The sequence below is a fragment of the Habropoda laboriosa genome, unplaced genomic scaffold (assembly GCF_001263275.1).
Source record: "Habropoda laboriosa isolate 0110345459 unplaced genomic scaffold, ASM126327v1 scaffold222, whole genome shotgun sequence".
NCBI classification, from domain to species: Eukaryota; Metazoa; Arthropoda; class Insecta; order Hymenoptera; family Apidae; genus Habropoda; species Habropoda laboriosa.
Window position 1 is genome coordinate 240,681 of NW_017100319.1, and position 19,284 is coordinate 259,964.

The 19,284-nt window shown below is 36.6% G+C and overlaps 5 protein-coding genes across 5 annotated transcripts; 2 read left to right on the top strand and 3 right to left on the bottom strand.

The window, feature by feature from the left end:
* Positions 1-1,310: 1,310 nt before the first annotated feature.
* LOC108574159 (suppressor of hairless protein) lies at positions 1,311-3,683 on the bottom strand. The gene has a single exon (XM_017936686.1). It carries the CDS (start codon positions 3,681-3,683, stop codon positions 2,163-2,165), a length of 1,521 nt encoding a protein of 506 aa, XP_017792175.1. The 3' UTR covers positions 1,311-2,162.
* A 3,532-nt stretch (positions 3,684-7,215) lies between these two features.
* On the top strand, positions 7,216-11,367 carry LOC108574121 (DNA repair protein complementing XP-G cells homolog). Its single transcript, XM_017936640.1, has 9 exons — positions 7,216-7,303; positions 7,393-7,568; positions 7,870-8,301; positions 8,377-8,593; positions 8,665-9,848; positions 9,930-10,028; positions 10,111-10,324; positions 10,412-10,648; positions 10,724-11,367. The coding sequence occupies exons 1-9, from the start codon at positions 7,216-7,218 to the stop codon at positions 11,365-11,367; spliced, it is 3,291 nt and encodes a 1,096-aa protein (XP_017792129.1).
* Positions 11,368-11,746: 379 nt separating this feature from the next.
* Positions 11,747-15,809, bottom strand: LOC108574135 (gamma-glutamyltranspeptidase 1-like). Its single transcript, XM_017936656.1, has 11 exons — positions 15,770-15,809; positions 14,517-14,664; positions 14,324-14,448; positions 14,104-14,243; positions 13,776-14,008; positions 13,548-13,708; positions 13,255-13,475; positions 12,817-13,012; positions 12,532-12,697; positions 12,314-12,460; positions 11,747-12,249 (listed from the first exon to the last, which is right to left on the bottom strand). Exons 1-11 carry the CDS (start codon positions 15,775-15,777, stop codon positions 12,061-12,063), a joined length of 1,734 nt encoding a protein of 577 aa, XP_017792145.1. The 5' UTR covers positions 15,778-15,809; the 3' UTR covers positions 11,747-12,060.
* A 993-nt stretch (positions 15,810-16,802) lies between these two features.
* On the top strand, positions 16,803-18,201 carry LOC108574136 (proteasome subunit alpha type-7). Its single transcript, XM_017936657.1, has 6 exons — positions 16,803-16,930; positions 17,156-17,282; positions 17,380-17,493; positions 17,569-17,702; positions 17,772-17,954; positions 18,042-18,201. The coding sequence occupies exons 1-6, from the start codon at positions 16,829-16,831 to the stop codon at positions 18,129-18,131; spliced, it is 750 nt and encodes a 249-aa protein (XP_017792146.1). The 5' UTR covers positions 16,803-16,828; the 3' UTR covers positions 18,132-18,201.
* A 207-nt stretch (positions 18,202-18,408) lies between these two features.
* Positions 18,409-19,035, bottom strand: LOC108574137 (membrane magnesium transporter 1). Its single transcript, XM_017936658.1, has 3 exons — positions 18,895-19,035; positions 18,739-18,791; positions 18,409-18,669 (listed from the first exon to the last, which is right to left on the bottom strand). The coding sequence occupies exons 1-3, from the start codon at positions 19,019-19,021 to the stop codon at positions 18,466-18,468; spliced, it is 384 nt and encodes a 127-aa protein (XP_017792147.1). The 5' UTR covers positions 19,022-19,035; the 3' UTR covers positions 18,409-18,465.
* Between the last annotated feature and the right edge of the window lie 249 nt (positions 19,036-19,284).

The window sequence follows — 19,284 nt, forward strand, 5'->3', positions numbered from 1 at the left end:
AAAAATTGTATATGATTTATTTACAATTAAGATTTTTCATATAATTTTGTAAAATATTGTTTTAATATGTAGGAAATACAATGAAATAGGTTTCACGTTCAAACATATTCTATCGTTTCGTAGTAGAGACAAAAGTGGGGTGTATAACTAAAATTACGTGCAATCGAGAGAATTCCATACTGAATGCATTTCCGAATTTCATTCGAAATGAAATGTAAAACGTACGTCCGAACGTATACTTAAAATTGTTTTCCAATGTAACGAATCGCAATGATTATTCAATGATTATCCGTCCACTGATACATGTAAGGATGTAATTATTATTAACTCGCAATTTATTACTGTGAATAAAGATAATCGTATTCTTCAGGTACTTTGTGCAAATTTTAATCGTGGGTAAATTCCCATGGTATACGTGTACCGACATTCCTCTTTTACAATGGATCTCTTCAGGAAGACAATAATTCCCAAAGCGATCTTATCTCGCTTCCTGCTGTAGATAATTATATTCGATGGTGTCTAGGAAAAAAGACTGTACCGATTTGACCAAGTCGAGGAGCCAAGAGACGAATTCTTTCGAAGGTCCGATAGGTCCGTACATTTTCTCTTTTATCGCTTACGCAACAATTAGACCGAAACTTTTTTCACATAATTTCGGTGCAACCTCCGATTCTTGGGATTTGGAAATAACGTACAGGTCATAAAGTAAAGACTTTATCATATAAATCTTTTCAATTTATTGTAAAACATAGAGAGACATAGAAACGGTATATACTTAGACTTTGCTTCTGTTTCACCCATTTGAAATGCACCGGTACATCATATCGTACATACCTTTCGAACAAGCATATGTCGTCTCTGTAAATGATACCATGGAATTTCGAGAAATCAGGATATCGATAGACTATAGACAATGTGAGGTTAATGAAAAGCGTGCGTAATATTTGTCTACGTTAAAGAAGCAGTCGAAGGTATTCGTTGGCGAAATAATGTAAATTGTAAAAATAAATAATGGTCGATAGAATGAAATGGTGATATGAATAATTAGTTGACGCGCGAAATCAATGGAACTCGTGCACTGCAATTCCGTCAAGACTCGTTTCTCCACTGTTCAAAACTACAACGCTGTATTTTTTATGCCGTGGAAACAACTTTGTAAAATTAACGTCGTTCTTCCACTGATTGTGTGAGATTACACTTGTATCAGTTATTACGAAGCAGATGTGATCGTTTTATAAAGTTCACGCGGACGTGTACTTGGTGAAATAATATACGTGGTGAAACGATAAATCTTTTCTGATGCTACGGAACGAAAGGAAAGGGAGAGGAAAAAAGGAACGAGAAAAGAACTGAGAGGTGTAAATGTCTCCATGCTCGCGAGTCACCTGTCTTTCTCGATAAATGAAGGGTGTGGTGTATCTTTAAAAAATCGGTCGATTCTAGAACTTTATATAAATGTACAAAATGTCTCAGCAAGAGCACGCTAAAAACTATGCGTACGAACCTATATGTATATGCGTGTATATATGGTATATATCGCGTGGATCGCGATATTTCTGATGATGCGATTCGGTCGATTTCAGAACAAACATGATTTCTCCGATAACGAGACTGGGTGATCTTCCGATAATCGACAAGTAATATACAACCACTTTCCGGTGATCGATACGCAATAATGTTGTATCGCTTAACGCGAGCAAACTAATTTTCTCCTATCCTGCCCCCCAGCATCATCCCCCGTTTTATTGGATAATTAGCTAGATATTCACATTCGTAAAAAGCTCGCTTAAGTCCTAATGTCGCTATAAATTCTAATCCCTGTGTAATTCTGTATTAACACTTAAAGCTAGGAACCTACGTATTTATGAACATAGGAAAACGATTCACGGCACACTGTACAGAGAGACCCGCGGAGGGACACGTCGAGAGGCGAGGCGCGAGGCAATGCAATGCAACGCAACGAAAAGAAACGGTCGCTACGTGTTCTTCGTATTGTCTAAACTAGCTGTTGCGGCATCGACTCGTAACAACAGGTCCTTCACCGAGTAGATGGTAGCTGGTGAACTGGCATCGTCACTGGAATGAACGGGAACGTTCTTGGAAATAGCGTTCGTCTCACTAGCTGGTAAACTTTGGTTCGCACTGTAATTGTGTGGAAAAGATCAGAGGCCCGATTGCGGAGGTTGATGAGTGTTCCAAGGTACGTCCGCGATCGCGGGTGGCATGCTAGCCTGATTGTGCATCGCACGGGGCGCTCTCATGATTTCGTCTGCGGGAGGGCAGTGAGGCCGAGGGCCCGGCTCTGGGGTATAGGTGAAGGTCAATCCTGTCGCGTAGATGATACCATCGTTGCGAACCAACGAGACTGGTACCTGTGTCGGTTGCCTCACCCATAGCCATTCACCCCTGAACTGCGATATGTCGGGTACCACGCAAAGCATGCTCTCTTGACATCTGTACATCGTCTCTGCCTCCACGTCGCCGAACCATACCTGAAGATTCGGCGTAAAATTGTCCCCCGTTAATTCCAACATCGCCACGTCTCCACCTCCGTTCAAGTGCAAGCTATGGACCAGCGGTACCGGTGTGACCGGTGATCGAACCGGGCCCATGCCTTCGAAGAATTGGTACTCTGCTTTATCGGTGCTGATTATTGTCCAGCAAGCACCGTCGTTTATCATCTCTTTGTTCGCCTCTTTCGGACACGGTGTCGCTTGAAACTGTATTATACGTTCTTGAGACAAACAGAGATACATGTGGTCCGTATCTTTCATGTAGAACGCACATTTATGCAGCTGCGAGACAGGATCGTCCGCCTCCAAGCTGGCCATTTGCTTGTCCACCTTCCGAATTACTAAACGCGGAAGCGCCATTCCTGTTACGGAACATACCAGTTTCACTGTACTCCCGTAGTGCACGTACCCGTCTCGCACTTGAAATTCTTCCGACTCGCTCTCGTTGTCATCCAACAAATGTATCGTGAAAGCACCCCACTGAGTGGAGCTAGCATGAAAATTTCCATTCTCCACGTGAAGGTAACGTGTGCTTACTGTTTGAGATCGTAACCGATTGAAGAGCGCAACTTTCGTTCCGCTCGCGATACACAAGTCTGCGTTCTTCAACGATTGTTTCTTCTTCGACGGCTTCGAGATCACTTTGATCCTTTTACTGTGAAACACGCCGATGTCATGTCCGCTGCCATAAAACATCTTCACCGAAAGCATGAAGTGCTTCCTCTTGTCCGAATCCGAGATATAGAGGGTCTTTGCCGCGCAATACTGTTTCCCGTTGTTCAAATCCAATTGTTGCATGTCTTGGTCAGAATTACCGATTCCGATGAACGCGCAAAGCTGAGCGGACTGCTCGCTCTCTCCCTCGCGGAGCATCTGCTCCTGACGCATTCTCCAGCCGTCTCCGAACAAGTAGATACACGGTGGAGGACAGAAGAAACGTTTCTCGTTACCGTACGACTTTTGCGCAACCTTTGCGTGAAGAATTACGATCACCATGTCGCTTCGATCGCGCAAATAACGTTCCATTGCTTCGCGTGTCAACCTTTGATCTTGATGATCCGGTCTGTAGACGCCAGATCCGAATCGAGGATAAACAGACATGACCGAAGTCGGCGAAGGAGGAGATTGCATTCCATGCGCCATCGTGGGCAAACCAAACTGGTGTGGCATATTTAACCTCCACTTCGATTCTCTCTACGATACAACAGAGTTGCTTGGTTGTTTGCTGCTGACTAGCTATCCTTTTCATCCGTACATGTCATAATTGCATCTGCCCCTTCACCTGAAATACATTCCATCGTGGACAATTACAATGAGTATCACTCCCTGTTTTCAGATTCATCTTACAATTAAGCTATCATACACAATCTGCCTTTCCTTTTGGATATTTGCTTATTAAATGGCTATTAGAAGAAAGAAGTAATTTGTAAACGTAATGTGCTACAAGATTTCACGTATAACTCAAGCAGTATGTAGTAGTATTATTGTTATATAATGCTGTATAAAAGAAATGTTTTTTTAATTAGCCATGTATGTTTGAATAGGCACACAAGTATACAACTTTGCTCATTTAAGGCTTCACCGTGAGAAAGATTTTTGTTTTTTATGATGCAAGATATAATTAACGTAAGGTATCTTTCTTTAAACGAGCTACCAAGAATTGCTAGTCTTAGTACAGGAAAGAGGAAACGCGCATATACACTGTGGGAACCAAGCTGAGCTCATTTTTCCTGCATGAATTAAATCACCCATGTTCATTGTGTCTATACAATTATACCTACGTATTTGTAAGTGTAAAGATATTCTCTTTTAGAGATTAATTTCATATGTTAAAATGCCTGCATCGAACACTTTTAATATTCAAATATCGTGTTAGCTATTATTAAACACAATTACTCAGTTCTAGATATTTCTTTATGGAACAACAGTGAATAGAACAGTATTCTGCAAAAAGGCAGAGAGAAAAAAAGACAGACAGACATACACACACACACACACACATGACAGAGAGAGAGAGAGAGAGAGAGAGAGAGAGAGAGAGAGAAACTTGTACTTCCTGATAAAACTTGCAATGTCAATTGTCTAACACAAGTTACGTATACTTGTAACTCTTAATTAAATGCATCACGAATAGAACCACAAATACATATGCTTTCGTGTGAAATCAACAGACCAAGCTTTACATATTACAATTACTTGGTGTGCACAAACTTATATCAATAACAAGTACGTTTAAATTTTACAGTTGTTATGCGTGTAAAATTGCGCGTAATATCCACTATTAATTTCAATTAATTCATTAAGAAAAGAACGATTAAACGTATTTCCTTAATAAAAGATATCTTCGAGAAATTAACACTTACTTTTCAGAATATTTTGACAACAGAAACTGAACGCTATATTTTCTTTCTATAAATTTCTTAATATATAAATTAGACGAATGATATTTTCGAAATAACACCTCGATGCTATCGTTTTAGTAACAAGTTATTAAAACATTCACAGTTATTTATTTACCTTCTCGGTGCAAAGAAGGTTACAACGAACAAAAACAGGTTACGTTATCGATGCTCACCTCATTTTCCATAATAGCTTGAATTGAAACATAAATCCCAATGCATTTTCTAAATTATCGGATGTTCACAAATATCACACCGTTCCTCGATCCTTCACCATTCGCAAATCCCTTTGCGTCCTCGTCGCCTATTCTCCCTAATCCATTCAAAAAACACCTGTTCACTTTCCGAATTTTCCGAACAGTCTTACCAACCCCTAGAAATGACTTAGCCGCGCGCGCCACTTTAAATCCAAAATACGAACATAATATCCGGAAGCACTACTTGAAATTAATTTCAATTAGTAATCGTAAGTCAGTTGTCTTGCTTCTTTATTTCGAAACCTCTTGTCACTTCCAATCTAATAACGAATCATAAACACTCATTTCGACAAATCTACCAAGAAACATACAACCTACCCCGACGGTATTCGCCGAGTAACTAAGTTCGAAACGACAACGTAGAGTTATTACTACCGCGTAAGTGGCTGTAACAGGTATGTATTTATAGGGGATCCATAAGCCCCTCGAAATGAAAGCCCTTATCATTCGTTTAACCACTTCGAAAATATGTTTTTTTCTGCATCACTATTAAATGTAAAACAGTATGTACGATTAAACTCTGAAAATAGAAGAAAAAAGATCGAACAGTCAAATATAATCATCTCTTTCAAACTACTCGAAACTTTTTAGAAAATTATAATTTACATCTCCGGTAAACGATACGACTGCATACTACTTTTCAACGTATCCAAAAAGTTGTAACAACAATTGTCGATCGGTAAGAAATCGTAATCGTAACGCAGCAATTTGTAGGGGTTTGGCTAGTTACGTTACTGAGCTGCAGATTCTATTGTTTTACTGTTGTACAATGGCCTGGTCGACCCAAGCGCCTCCAGTTTCCCCTCTTGTTCCCCACCTGACGTGAGCTACTCCCCTCTGCCCTGTAGGTGCCGTGGAATTGCTGCCGCAAAAGGATGTTGGGGTTACCCTGGGGGGCGTGTCTATGAGTGTGTAGATGCGCGCAGAATAGACGAGATGCACACAAATATACTTCACGTATTACGTTACGTACTAATATACGAAGCACACGAACAGCCGGCCAACAGCCTGATACTGCGTAATATAGAATGAGTGCGCGTGGATAGGCAAATTAACGTTCTATCAGCTTACTTTTTATTCCATCAAAAGTCTGGCTTTTGTTCAGTTAAAAATTTTATGTAGAAACAACAACAAACGTTATTCTTTCTAAGCGTATATGTATTACGCACTTTAGAAGAAATTCTTATGTTCCTAATATACGAACATCGTTCGTCTACTTTTTATATGCGAATCTTGTTTAGATAAATTTGTCGATTATTGAAAATTTCATATTTGTAATATTTTCCTGTTTTACACATCAAATTTATAGGAATAATTATATTTTGCCTCGTTTCCTAAAAATAACGAGGAATGATAAATATTTTGAAAGTGAATATATCATTTTATTAAATAATAATGACATAATGAAAGTAGGATATTATTAAGAACTAACATTCGAGAAGTCTGATGAAGTAAATTGTAAATTCACACGATTAGATTATATATGTAAGTATGTATATCACATCGATAGTTTGTCTTGCAATGTTAAATTTCTTTAGCTAGCAGATACAGTAGTAGTAAACGAAGATTGAACTATCATTGCCGGAGAATTACATTACGAATACAAACATAAGCGCACCTGATGTGTATTGCTTTTGTAATCAGCTGACCGCTGTAGTGCAATGCTACTTGCGTCGGGTTCGTTCGTTTAGCTGTTAATACGCCATAAAAAGTATAAACGATTTGATGGCTTGTCAGATTGGTACATATAAAGCATGTGCAAGTAAAATTGTCATATATAAATGGTAATTATTTGTAAAAGTTCTTCTACATTTTAATAAACGTATTTAGGATTTAGGTTAGGAATATAAAAAACGAATTTTTTTATGCTATATATTTACCTTAACTTTTAACTATGAATAAAGATTGTGATTTCATATTTAAATTTTAAATAAAAATATTTCAACATAGCAAATACTGCAGTATACTATATGAAACTGTATAAGTTAGTAAAGCATCAATCTACTTTGTCAATTGTACATTTTTACAGGTTTTTCACTTCACATAATGGGTGTGTATGGTCTTTGGCGTTTACTTAGTGCAACAGGAAATCAAGTGCCTTTGGAAACACTGGAAGGAAAAGTCTTAGGCATTGGTGCATTTTAATACTTATATTTACAAATTTATTCTATTGCCAGTTTGATGCCAGCTTGTTAAACAAACAACAATTTTGTAATTTTATAGACATATCAATTTGGATACATCAAGTACTGCAAGGATATCAAGACCGCTTTGGCAATCCTAAACCTAATGCTCATCTTATTGGTTTATTCCATAGAATATGCAAGCTTTTGTTTTATAAAATCAAACCAGTTTTTGTTTTCGATGGAGGTGTACCAATGCTTAAAAAGGATACAATTGTAAATATATTTCTGATTAAACTACTACTTTGTATAATCTTTAAAAATATCTATTTGGCAATAGATATATCAACTACTTCGAGATCTTCTTACAATAGAATTTACCTGATGGATTTTATTCCATTTAACTTTCTAAATAGTAGCTATCACATGTCTCAAGTAATAAGTATTAAGTACATTGCGCATGCATGTTTTAATGAAACTGTACTTTTATCTTGATTATAATATTGTCTGTACATAATTAGTTTGCTGTGGGAACCAGGTAGTGAGAAAAGAGACTCTTATTCTTTTGTGTTCACAGGCTTTACGCAGGAAGCAGAAATCTGTAGCCAAGCATAAAGCCCAACAGATGAGGACAGAATTAATAAATAATTTGATAAAGCATTCTGCAGTGAAAACAGTTCTTAACACTGAAAATCAAAATACTGCAACTGACTCTTCTGAAGTACCTATAAATTTGCAGAATAAGCAACAAGTGGATGATATATTTAAATTACCAGATATACCAAGCACAAGCAAGGTAGAATTAAATCTTAGCAATGATTGCGATTCTGATTCGCCCGATGAATTGAGTCCACGGAAACAAACAAAATGGGTCGGAAATATTCACAACGTGGATGTATCTAGCGTTGAATTTAAAGCTTTACCGGCAGATGTGCGTTATGAGATCCTAACTGATCTGAAGGAAACCAGGAAACAAAATTCATGGGGTCGTTTACACGAGATGCCCGAAGTACTTACTAAACTTTGAGAATCATATATACATATACTTGTTCCTTCCGTTCTTCTAAAACATGCTTTCGTTTAGGAATCAAATGAATTTTCTGGTTACCAAATGAAACGTCTACTGAAACGTAGATTAGTTCAGGAAAGTTTAGAATCTGCGGAACAAGAAATGGGAGGGAAGACGCTTACGTTAGACGAATTAGATAAGTTATTGACAGAGCAAGGTATAAATACGAGTGGCCGAAATTGTACTTATCGCATTGCTGGAGACAATACAACTAGATTAATTTATATCAGTGGTGCGTTACAATATGTTAATGTTGGGGTGGAAACAGGCTGCTTCCTTATCTTTGTAAATTTTATGTTGTAGATAAGAATGAGTACATGAAAAGCAACATTATTAGTACGAATAGGGAAAATGCAGTGAATAATGTAAACAAAACGGTTGAAGCTGGACCCAGTAAAACTATATCAATCTGCGATGATGTAAATGAATATGAACTTGATGATGATTGGGAAAGCGACGTTGAAATAACGGCTGAGAATGATTTTATATTTGCGAAAGAAACAAGTAGTGATACGGAATCGGAAGTAGAATTGAACGAATCGCGACCATTATCAAAAAAGTATTTTGGAAAAAACGTTATGAATCCTGCATTAACGTATATGCTGGAATATAGCGGATTAACGGAAAAACAAATCCTTACTCTTCTAGAACAAAATAAGAAAGAAAACCATAAAGACATTGAAAATATCTCGAAAGTATCAGAAACCGGTTCATTGAAAATACCAGATCGTGAAAAGGAAGATAATTCGTTAAGTGAGCAACCTTTAATTGTGATATCCGAAGAGAGCCAAGAATCTGCAAAAGTTGATTCTAGTGAAATTATAAATCCGTTTGATGCACTGAAATCGAAATTATCCAATTCAAACGCAAGAACAAATACTAATTTATTGCCTCATAAAACTACGAACATACCAAATAACGTGCAAGTTAAATCAAACGATGCAACAGTGATCAGTTCAACAGACTCAGATTCGGATGATTTTATAGAGATAGAAGATGTACCAATACCGCAGGTGGAGACTAATATTAATAAATGTGTTTCACAGCAAGGTATTCAAATAACATTTAGATCTGATGAAAAAATGGACGAGGATATGTTTGCCGACGTGTTTGAAACGCCAAGTAGAGAATTACACACAGAAATTGATTCACAGAATACACTGCCCTGCAATGGATCGTCTGAGAAATCGGCAGAAACTTTTCATCGTGAAGAAGAAATATCAGGAAACGAAGTAATTTTGGAGGAAACGGTTGTAAAATCGTCGGACGATGCTAAAGTACAATCTATTGTAGAAAACGTGGATGCAGAGCTAAAGGAAAATGGAACGAAAAACACAAATAGCATCGAAAATGTAAATAATTTTCCAAAAGACAACGTAGAAGCTGCAAATATAAAAGATAATGCAAATGAAAACTTGTCTACTGACGACGATGCAATGAAATTAAGCTCGATACCTATGAACGAAGAAGAATTGCTCTCTTTTCAGGTATATAAATACTAGATTAGAATTTCATAGGTAAGCACGAGTAAAATATTTTTATCCATATTTAATATATTTGGTCTTTAGGCAGAACTAGAAGATAAACAAGCAGAACTAATGGCAAACATCGGTAAATTAGAAAGGCAAGGTATCGATATTTCTGACCAAATACGAGCCGAAGCTCAGGTATAACGGCGTAATAAAATGAAACAAATCTCCAATGTACTGTTTTCACATATTGTATTAAAGAGAGAACATTTATCAATAGGAACTGCTACGAATATTCGGAATACCATACGTGGTAGCGCCCATGGAAGCGGAAGCACAATGCGCATATTTAGAACAGATTCATCTCACCGACGGTACTATTACAGATGATTCGGATATTTGGTTATTTGGTGGACAGTGCGTTTATAAAAATTTTTTCGATAACAGAAAGAAAGTCCTTCAATTTCGTTCTCGCGATATAGAACACCATTTTAGTAAGCTTTGTGCCCTTTTCTTTTCAAAATAAGAAGGAAGCGTACATTTATAGGTTCAAATTCAGGGATATTTATTTTTTTTTTTAGAATTAACGCGAAACGAAATGATACGACTTGCACTTTTAGTCGGGAGCGATTATACAACAGGTGTGACTGGCATCGGTCCTGTTACTGCCTTAGAAATATTAGCAGCATTTCCTACGGAAAGTGACGATTTACTACGAGGTTTAATAAATTTTTACTGGTGGATGGAAACTGGTAGAGCCGCTGGTCCTGGGAAGGCAGGATTGCGGAATAAATTACAAAAGTTAAAAATTCAGAAAGGTCCGTACATGATTTCTTTCAACATTACGACGTACACCGCACTAAAAAGATCGATTGCTCTTTTCTTATGTTTAGGCTTTCCGAGCCAAGCTGTTGTACAAGCGTATCTTTTCCCGAAAGTGGACGAATCAAAAGACACTTTCACTTGGGGAAAACCCAATATTGTACTTCTGTCTGACTATGCGAAAGAAAAGTTTGGTTGGGACAAAGATAAATTTAACAAAATCATGGAACCGGTATTAAAAAGGTTAGAAGAGAAAAAAACTCAAAATAAGATAGACGCGTATTTTAAATTACAACACGTTCCACAATCAATCGAGATGAATTTGAGTAAACGAGTTCAGAAAGCTGTGCAAAGATTAAACAATGAGAACATAGAAGATTCTGCCTGTGTAAAGAATATACGAAAAGTAAGAAAAAGAAAGAAATCTTCGGATGATAAGTGCAAGAAAGAAAGTGAGACGAAAAAGGAACAACCTGTAATTGATTCCGTTGAACCCAAAGTTTCTAATGTTTCTCCTTCTAACGAAAAATTTGTCGAAGAATACATACCACAAAGAGAAAAAAATAAAGCGAACGCTTTGAAAAAAAAATTGCACGCAATTGAAGTACTTCGAAAGTCAAAACGAGGTTTGTATAAAACGAGAAAAGTAACACGTTGCGTAAGAAAGGTGAGAACAGAAGCTAAACTTTCAGAAAGTGATAGCAGTAGTTCATAATGTTACTCAACGAAAAAACTAACTAATGGATTTACTTAGAAATGAAATTGAATTTATGTAAACTTCAACCCTCGAGCGGTCTTCGGGTCTTTTTTGATCCACCGCCTTTTTATATTTTTAGTAATTTTTGCTGTTATCAAGTTTACGTTCCTTAACATTATTTTAAACGTTTATTGTCTAGGTTCATATATCGTGTTGGAGACAAAAATTATTACACGTAAAGTCTTAGGTCCTTTTCGACCCAAAAGTCTTAAGTGTACAGTCGAAACGAAGAACGCAGTAGGGTTAAGTGGTATTTATATTGAAAATGAAATAAAAGTGTGTAAATTTGTTGTTAAATAAATCATTTTTTTCTTTTTACAAAATATTCTTCGCACCTTCTTCGAGAGTACTTAATTAAACGCTACTTTTGTCGACAGTTTTGTAACTTATTGAAACCAATCTAACGTTCACTATCTTATCAATATTTATTCTACGTTTTGTGGATAAAATTTCCGCGTTATGTCTATTCAACAGACATCTATTCCGGAGACGTGGAGTGAAAAAATCACTCTAAAGACAAAACGTCGTTCATTTAGAATAATACCGCGGCACATACAGTTGTCGATAGTTCCTTCCTTATCTATGTATACACTAACTAAGTCATCTCGTTTACGCGTATCATCGATCGACGAACAACCGATCATTAACAACTTAAAAGCCAGCAGTTCTTCCTTCTCTGCGAAAATCCGAGACAGCATATATCCTGCCCTGCTCTTTCGACACAGCAGTAATAGCGCTTCCAATTCCGGAATACGTAGTGACGTTGTGTCCAATACTCGACAAATAACTTAACACATCTGGAGAAAATCCTTGCTCGTTTTGAACGTTCATTGGGAATAGCTGTAATTTGTTAGAGTAAGAATAAGAGCAATAATCGAACTTTCGAACAGACATTTGAATTTACCTGATGATGAATTCTGTGCTCGTCTATAGCTTCTTTTATATTATACCCCGACCAAAGATTCATTACCATTGCTATTGCGATTGAACTGGTGATTTTGGTGCCTCCTGCAGCACCGATTACCAAACGAACGTCTTCACTTTCGTCCAGCTTTAGAAGATGGAAAATGACGTATTATTTCATAATACAATAGTTGTTTATTGCTAAACAACTACACTTACAACTATCGTCGGACTCATAGAACTCATGGGCCTTTTACCAGGTTGAATGTAATTGGCTGGTGAAGGTGGCAGATCGAATCCGTTAGTTATGTTTGGAGAGCTGAAGTCGTCCATTTGGTCGTTAAATATTATTCCAGTCGATCTTGAACGTATCATTGCCCCGAAACTGCAAAATTACAATTAACTGGCAACATTAGAAAAGAATTGTATTTGTTCGTATGTGTGTGCGCGTATATTTTTTAATTTGGTGAACTTGATAATAGAAATTTCACAGAATCAACGAACACTTGATTTATGGTCGATGTTACCGATACGGCCGATCCATCGGGAGCTAAGACAGAAACGTGAGACGTTCCGGAATCATCCGGCGTGGTAGTGACAGCACCGTAATATTTTGGATTGTTACTCGTTCCATGAACGCTGATTCTCTTTTGAATCGTGTTCGCATAATCGATAGACGTTAAATTATCAAGGACGCCAGCTGAGAAAAAACAAAGGAAATACTATGGAAAGAAAAATAAATACGAAATTTCGAATTATCTGAGTAAAGATCGTTTATCAGAAAAACAATTCAGGCAATTCAGTTGATTCTGAACATAATACCGTTATCGTTCACTCTTATCTAAAGTATTCTAAAGTAAAGTTTAAATGGTTTATCACGAAGCGGACAAACGTACGATAATCATGGATGACTCTATACGATAATGTAAATTGCCGACTCACCAATATGGACATAGTTAGGATCACCTAACTCGGTTCTACGGGCGTACGCCCATTTGAAAGTTTCGATGATAGTTTGCCACATAATTCGGTGATCTGCTTTGGGTACGATACCATTGAGAACATTCATAATGAACGTTAGGATCGCTCCTGAACCTGGTGGCGGTGCAGTGTAGAACGTTAGATTTCCAACTTTCGACTTGATTGGTTTCGCCCACTTTACTCTGTAACAAGCCATTCCAATGTAAGGTAACATTCTCCGTGTTTTCCATGTACCACCGACAACTCGAGCGAACCTGTAATTTTGCAAATCCTTCTTTGTCACCGTGCCGTTGAAAGCTTGGATTTCTTCGACCAAATTATCTCCTATACTGCCATTGTAGAATATCTGAGGGCCATGTGTTGCAACCAACTGCAACGTCTTTGCCAAACGTGGCCTCTTTATTCTGTCGTCTACCTAACAGAAGACGAGACGATATAGAAGGAACATTTACGATGCGTCGAGTGAGTGTAAACGTATTCACCTTCCACGTCGCGTTGGTAACGGGGTTTATGAGGATTTCTGCCAATGATTTTTCCGCCTTTATCAACGGTTCTTTGCTAATCAAATATGAAGAAAGGTATTTAGTTACGCGAGATCCAGTCGTACAGAGAGAAATAGTCGGCTGGAACAGATCGGACCATGGTAGTTTTCCATATCTCTGATGGGCTTCCCAGTATCCAAGCAATTCGCCGGGTACAGCAATCGCTAAACCACCTTTTACGATCGTATTCGAGGATCAATATCTGTGTTTGTCGCATCTAAAAAACGTATACGTGACGGTAATAAGAGACACGAGAAGTGTAACGTACCGTACATTGCTAAGTTAGGATCGCCTTTAAACATGTCCCGGTGCGCGGCGGCCGGTGCTGTCTCGCGGGCATCCAAATAATCAGCAGTTTTCGTATACGAATCCCAAATGGTCATCAAAAAGCCACCGCCTAGTCCCATGCTTCCATTTACACGATAAACCAGTAATTAACATTTACATAACGTTTACATCATCCTCGGAAATAATCTGATATCGGTTACCTGTGCAAAGATGCGACTCCCTCGCATAAGAGGGCGGCTATGGCCGCATCCACGGCTGAGCCACCTCTGGCCAACATGGTCGCACCGATTTCCGCGCATTCTTGCCCGTTCGTCGACACTGCACCCTTTCAAACAGACAGCTGTTGTACAGATAGTAATGTTGACTGTCGTTGAAGTGGAATTGGCTATTTACCTTTCCGTACACACCGAGGTACGAATCACCCTTCGGGTTCTTCCCATTTTCTGAACTTCCACCCAGCGTAAAGATTAATATCGTTATCACGGCAGCTAGAATTACAACGATGCTCACCCCAATTAGTAAAATCTTCTTTTTGCTTGGTCTGCATAACAAACAATTGTCCTCTTGTTAAGCCTCGAAAGCAATTTGAAAAGAAAACATTTCGATAACATCTCCGCTATTTCATTTCCTTAACACGGTTACGTTTTTCTTCCTCTCGAGACTCGATAAAAACACCAATATCTCGTTTGTTTCTTCATTCACGCGAACGAAAGAGAAAAAAAGATGATGCACAATTACTTCGAGCGTGTCTATAGTACTCGATAGATTTCCCAATAATATTTCGCGTCATGCGAAATTGTGCAATTATCTATACTACGTACATACATACACGTACCTATGTACCATGTACGTGATCAGAGTTGTGTGCGCGCGTGCCCGCGTGATACTTTGTTGTACAAGTACGAATTAATCTTGATCAATTTTAATCCGCATTATCAAATATATCGCTATCAATGAACAACTTACTTACACCAATAAACACTTGTAAAAACTCTAACATACACATTTATAATGTAGAGCATTGCGCGCGAAACGCGTGTTACGATATAATTGTCGCGTGACGAGACAGAGTATGTACTTACATATTTTAACTTAACGCTCAAAAATATCAACGACACTTTATCCTTTCGTCCACTTTATCAAATCGATCACATTATTCGGTCAATTAGCAAAATTCAAATATTTCGTTTCACGTGTATTAACATTTCCAAGATTCACTGCACAACACTTGTGCTCAATGTGCCAAGATAAATTCTGTTTTATGATGTAATACTATTAGTTCCGATAAATGTGGTAAAAGTCAACTACTGTGGATGCAATAATTACCGATCAACTCGTTTTGTAATACGCGATTTTCTTGTAAAACGTATAGGAAAAACCTCACTGTACAATTTTATTCCATTCCGGCAAAGAACATTTTAGAATGTTTGCATCTATCGCAGCTCTCGTAAACTAGATTGTCATTAAGGATCATCGAATATAACACACCTTTGCGTTAGAGGTCATTTCAGGATTACGGATACGTCTAACTTTAATCGAAGATAGCAACGCGCTACAACATCGAATTTATGCGATAGTTGATAGGAATGTGAATAAGAAAGATTGGTGTCAAAGAAAATGTAAGAAGTAAAAGAATTTTTACCAACCCGATCATGTTGCGCGAGCAAACGTGGTACCAGAGAGCGCTCAACCTTGACTAAACGTTTCACCAAGCCGATCGTCGCCTCTTATACTAGCTTCAATACGGATTCTATTTGTTTATCCCCACTACATTCTTACATTCACAATATCAAAAACATCCAATTTCTTCATCATTATCAAATTAATAATTCACTGATTCGTTTCAAATTTTATCATCCTCTTACGATCCGTTCTATTTTCCTTCGTATAAATACGAAAATTATCGGACATTTCTATTCGTGTTGCAACATCATTCTTCAGCGACTTCAAACTATCGTCAAAAATCGTTACGCTTGTCGTTGTTAAGAATTTTCACGTTCACTCGATATATTTTATTTCATATCTAATATGTATATCTTTTCGTTTCATTCTCGAATGCCTTGTTTTTCCTTAAACAGAAACGTACAGATTCTTGCATCGATAGAATCTTTAAGTCGTAAAACATTCTTTGTCGAAATCAGAACAGCCTTTGAAATGCGTCAATACGTAAAAACTATTTCTCTCATCTTAAAGAAGTACATACTACCATTTTATTGTAAACAATTACCGACGAAATGTTTCTTTATACACGCACAGATAGATAGAGAAACGTGCAAAATGTTTAATATTACAAGTGCTTAGACAGCTGGAACTCGACACCGATATATCGCAATTCAAAATACAGGAAAACACTTCTAACGAGCTGTTGCTTACGTTTCTTAACGGACAATTAGATTTATATGTATATTAGAATAGAATTTTATATTAAATTAGCGATATTTCTTTAAAATATCCTTGGGACAGTATTAAGAATTATTTAAGTTATTTTATTCTTTATAAAAACAAACAGTAACAAATTAAGAAACATCTAATAAACTCTAACTTGTACTATACATATTAAGTTAGAGAAACGCGTCACATCACATTACCCTCTACCGGTAAAAAATGGAATTAAACCTCCGGATGAGTAGCGATCGTTTTGAAAAACGGCGAAGTCATTTCGCGAGCTAAGCAAGTGAGGTGTATTTTTGATAAATTTGGGGAAAATGACAGCGAGGTACGATAGAGCTATCACGGTATTTTCACCGGATGGACATTTGCTTCAAGTCGAATATGCCCAAGAAGCCGTAAGGAAAGGTTCTTCTGCGGTACGACGATAATTTTCCTCTAACCTCTTTTGTGTTTGCGTTCATCTGCATTGTAATATTTTATACACTTTTTTCCATTAAATACATTCCCCGTGTACAAACTTAATAATATTTGAATACGCTTATAACATTGCAGGTCAAAAAAGAGTTTTATATTTTTTTAAATATAAACATTTGTTCATGTTGTAAAGAGAAAAATGTTTTAATAAATTTGGTTTACTTCAGGTCGGTGTTCGTGGTAAAGACATCGTTGTTTTAGGAGTTGAGAAAAAATCTATTGCAAAACTACAAGAAGAACGAACAGTTCGTAAAATATGTCTGCTAGATGAACATGTTGTAATGGCATTTGCAGGTTTGATTATAAATATTACTCTTAAACAGGTAGTGTACAATTTACAAGCATATTGTATTTTAACAAATATATATATATATATTATTTCTTCTTCAAGGCTTGACAGCAGATGCAAGAGTGTTAATTAATCAAGCACAAGTAGAGTGCCAGAGTCATAGATTAACCGTAGAAGATCCTGTTACATTAGAATACATAACTAGATACATTGCAGGTAGGCAAATATATTTGATTAATTACAGATTAAATAAATGCACCCTTACAGGATGAATGTATTATTTGTTTTTAGGGTTGAAACAAAAATACACACAAAGCAATGGTAGAAGACCTTTTGGAATATCATGCCTTCTAGCTGGATTTGATTATGATGGTATTCCACATTTGTATCAGACAGAGCCTTCTGGCATTTATTACGAGTGGAAGGTATATTTTGAGTGTAGTAGAGTACTTGTTGATTAGGAAAGAAGAAAAAATCATCTTTTTCTTTTAAAGGCAAACGCGACAGGTCGGAATGCCAAGACAGTTCATGAATTTTTACAAAAATATTACACACCGGAAGAAGTGTCAACAGAGAAAGGAATTATAAAACTAGCGATTAGAGCCCTATTGGAAGTAGTACAATCAGGACGAAAAAATTTAGAAATCGCGGTAATGCGTCGCGGTCAATCGTTACAGGTATAAATTAGTATTTTTTATACGTTTGTATAGGAAACCGAAATTTTCTTCTTTAACGATAAATCTCCGAATCTTTTTACGCTGTAGATGCTAGATTCCGATACGATTGGGGAATATGTCATAGAAATTGAAAAAGAAAAAGAAGCAGAAGCTGAAAAGAAGAAGCAAAAGAAGTGATGTCTTTATACAAAGATTCACGTTTATTACACGTTCATTAATATTTTACTTGAAATAAATATACAACACATGGACAAAAAGAGAAACGAAATTCTAATATTCATTTTATTTGTACTTTTTTGCTATGTCTATTGAAGCTATATGTACATCCACAGTTATTTTTAAATAAATGATTTAAAATTCATGAAATTGCTGCAGAGAATTGCATTTTCCCATGTTTATTATCTGTGTAATACAACCAAAATCATTGATAAATAAAACATAAATGAAACTGCAAAATTTTATACATTAATATACAATGTCTGATTTCAGTTACAATCCTGGTTAAATGTGTTTAAAGCGCATTACTCTCATAAGTATTACATCTCCTTAAAGATCTTCCGCGATGATTGAATATTTGGAACGATGGAAGATTTCGTAACGTTTCCCAAGATTTATTTTCTAAATCAACCACTGCTCGAATTTCTTTAAAATCACCAGCTATGTACATTACTCCGTACATAACCATAAACAAGCTAGCAATACCTTGTATCAAAATCTGTAATGAAAAAATATTACCAATTGCATGCTTTTTATATGCCAATTTTAAACATTATTTAATACCTACATCAATTGGTAAGGTAGTGAATTCCTGTTCTGTTATTCGTAAATATGAACGATCTGCAAATTGCATTTTACAAAAATAGTTAAAATTTCAAAGAACTTAACCTGAAAAATATTGAACGAAGTTCCAAATTTTTTTAATCGTAAAAATGGTACGTACGTTGGGCAGCAGAATATGCTGCATGTAATATTGACAGTAATCCAATGAACGTTATAAATTTGTGTACAGTTGTTGCAGACATTTTAATATTATCACAAATTAGAAATTGTTTGCGGTAATTGCTCATAAGAAGTTCTCATGTCATCCGTGTCAAAAGTGTAACAACTAAGGCGCGTTTACACGCATAAAAAGAATGTTAGTCCTACTTACGAACAGATGCCACTACATTCTATTTATGTAAAATATACGTTGTTGCAATTCTTTTCTTGTTACTGCAATTAGTTTACTTAATTTTTAAGATACCACAAATTTCAATCGATTCTTTATCATATAATCATTGTAAATTGCCAATATGTGGTAAAATGTGAATTTATCAGACTTTGGAAGATA

Coding starts and splice junctions, on each gene's coding strand:
- LOC108574121 (XM_017936640.1), top strand. CDS start 7,216: ATGGGTGTGTATGGTCTTTGGCGTTTACTTAGTGCAACAGGAAATCAA. Junction 10,325..10,411: donor CGATATAGAACACCATTTTA/GTAAGCTTTGTG, acceptor TTTTTTTTTTAG/AATTAACGCGAAACGAAATG. Junction 10,649..10,723: donor AAAGTTAAAAATTCAGAAAG/GTCCGTACATGA, acceptor TCTTATGTTTAG/GCTTTCCGAGCCAAGCTGTT.
- LOC108574135 (XM_017936656.1), bottom strand. Junction 14,449..14,516: donor ACCTCGGTGTGTACGGAAAG/GTAAATAGCCAA, acceptor TCTGTTTGAAAG/GGTGCAGTGTCGACGAACGG. Junction 14,244..14,323: donor GGAGTCGCATCTTTGCACAG/GTAACCGATATC, acceptor TGTAAATGGAAG/CATGGGACTAGGCGGTGGCT.
- LOC108574159 (XM_017936686.1), bottom strand. CDS start 3,683: ATGCCACACCAGTTTGGTTTGCCCACGATGGCGCATGGAATGCAATCT.
- LOC108574136 (XM_017936657.1), top strand. CDS start 16,829: ATGACAGCGAGGTACGATAGAGCTATCACGGTATTTTCACCGGATGGA. Junction 17,703..17,771: donor GCATTTATTACGAGTGGAAG/GTATATTTTGAG, acceptor TTTCTTTTAAAG/GCAAACGCGACAGGTCGGAA. Junction 17,955..18,041: donor GTCGCGGTCAATCGTTACAG/GTATAAATTAGT, acceptor TTTACGCTGTAG/ATGCTAGATTCCGATACGAT.
- LOC108574137 (XM_017936658.1), bottom strand. CDS start 19,021: ATGAGCAATTACCGCAAACAATTTCTAATTTGTGATAATATTAAAATG. Junction 18,792..18,894: donor AGCATATTCTGCTGCCCAAC/GTACGTACCATT, acceptor TGCAATTTGCAG/ATCGTTCATATTTACGAATA. Junction 18,670..18,738: donor TCACTACCTTACCAATTGAT/GTAGGTATTAAA, acceptor TTTTCATTACAG/ATTTTGATACAAGGTATTGC.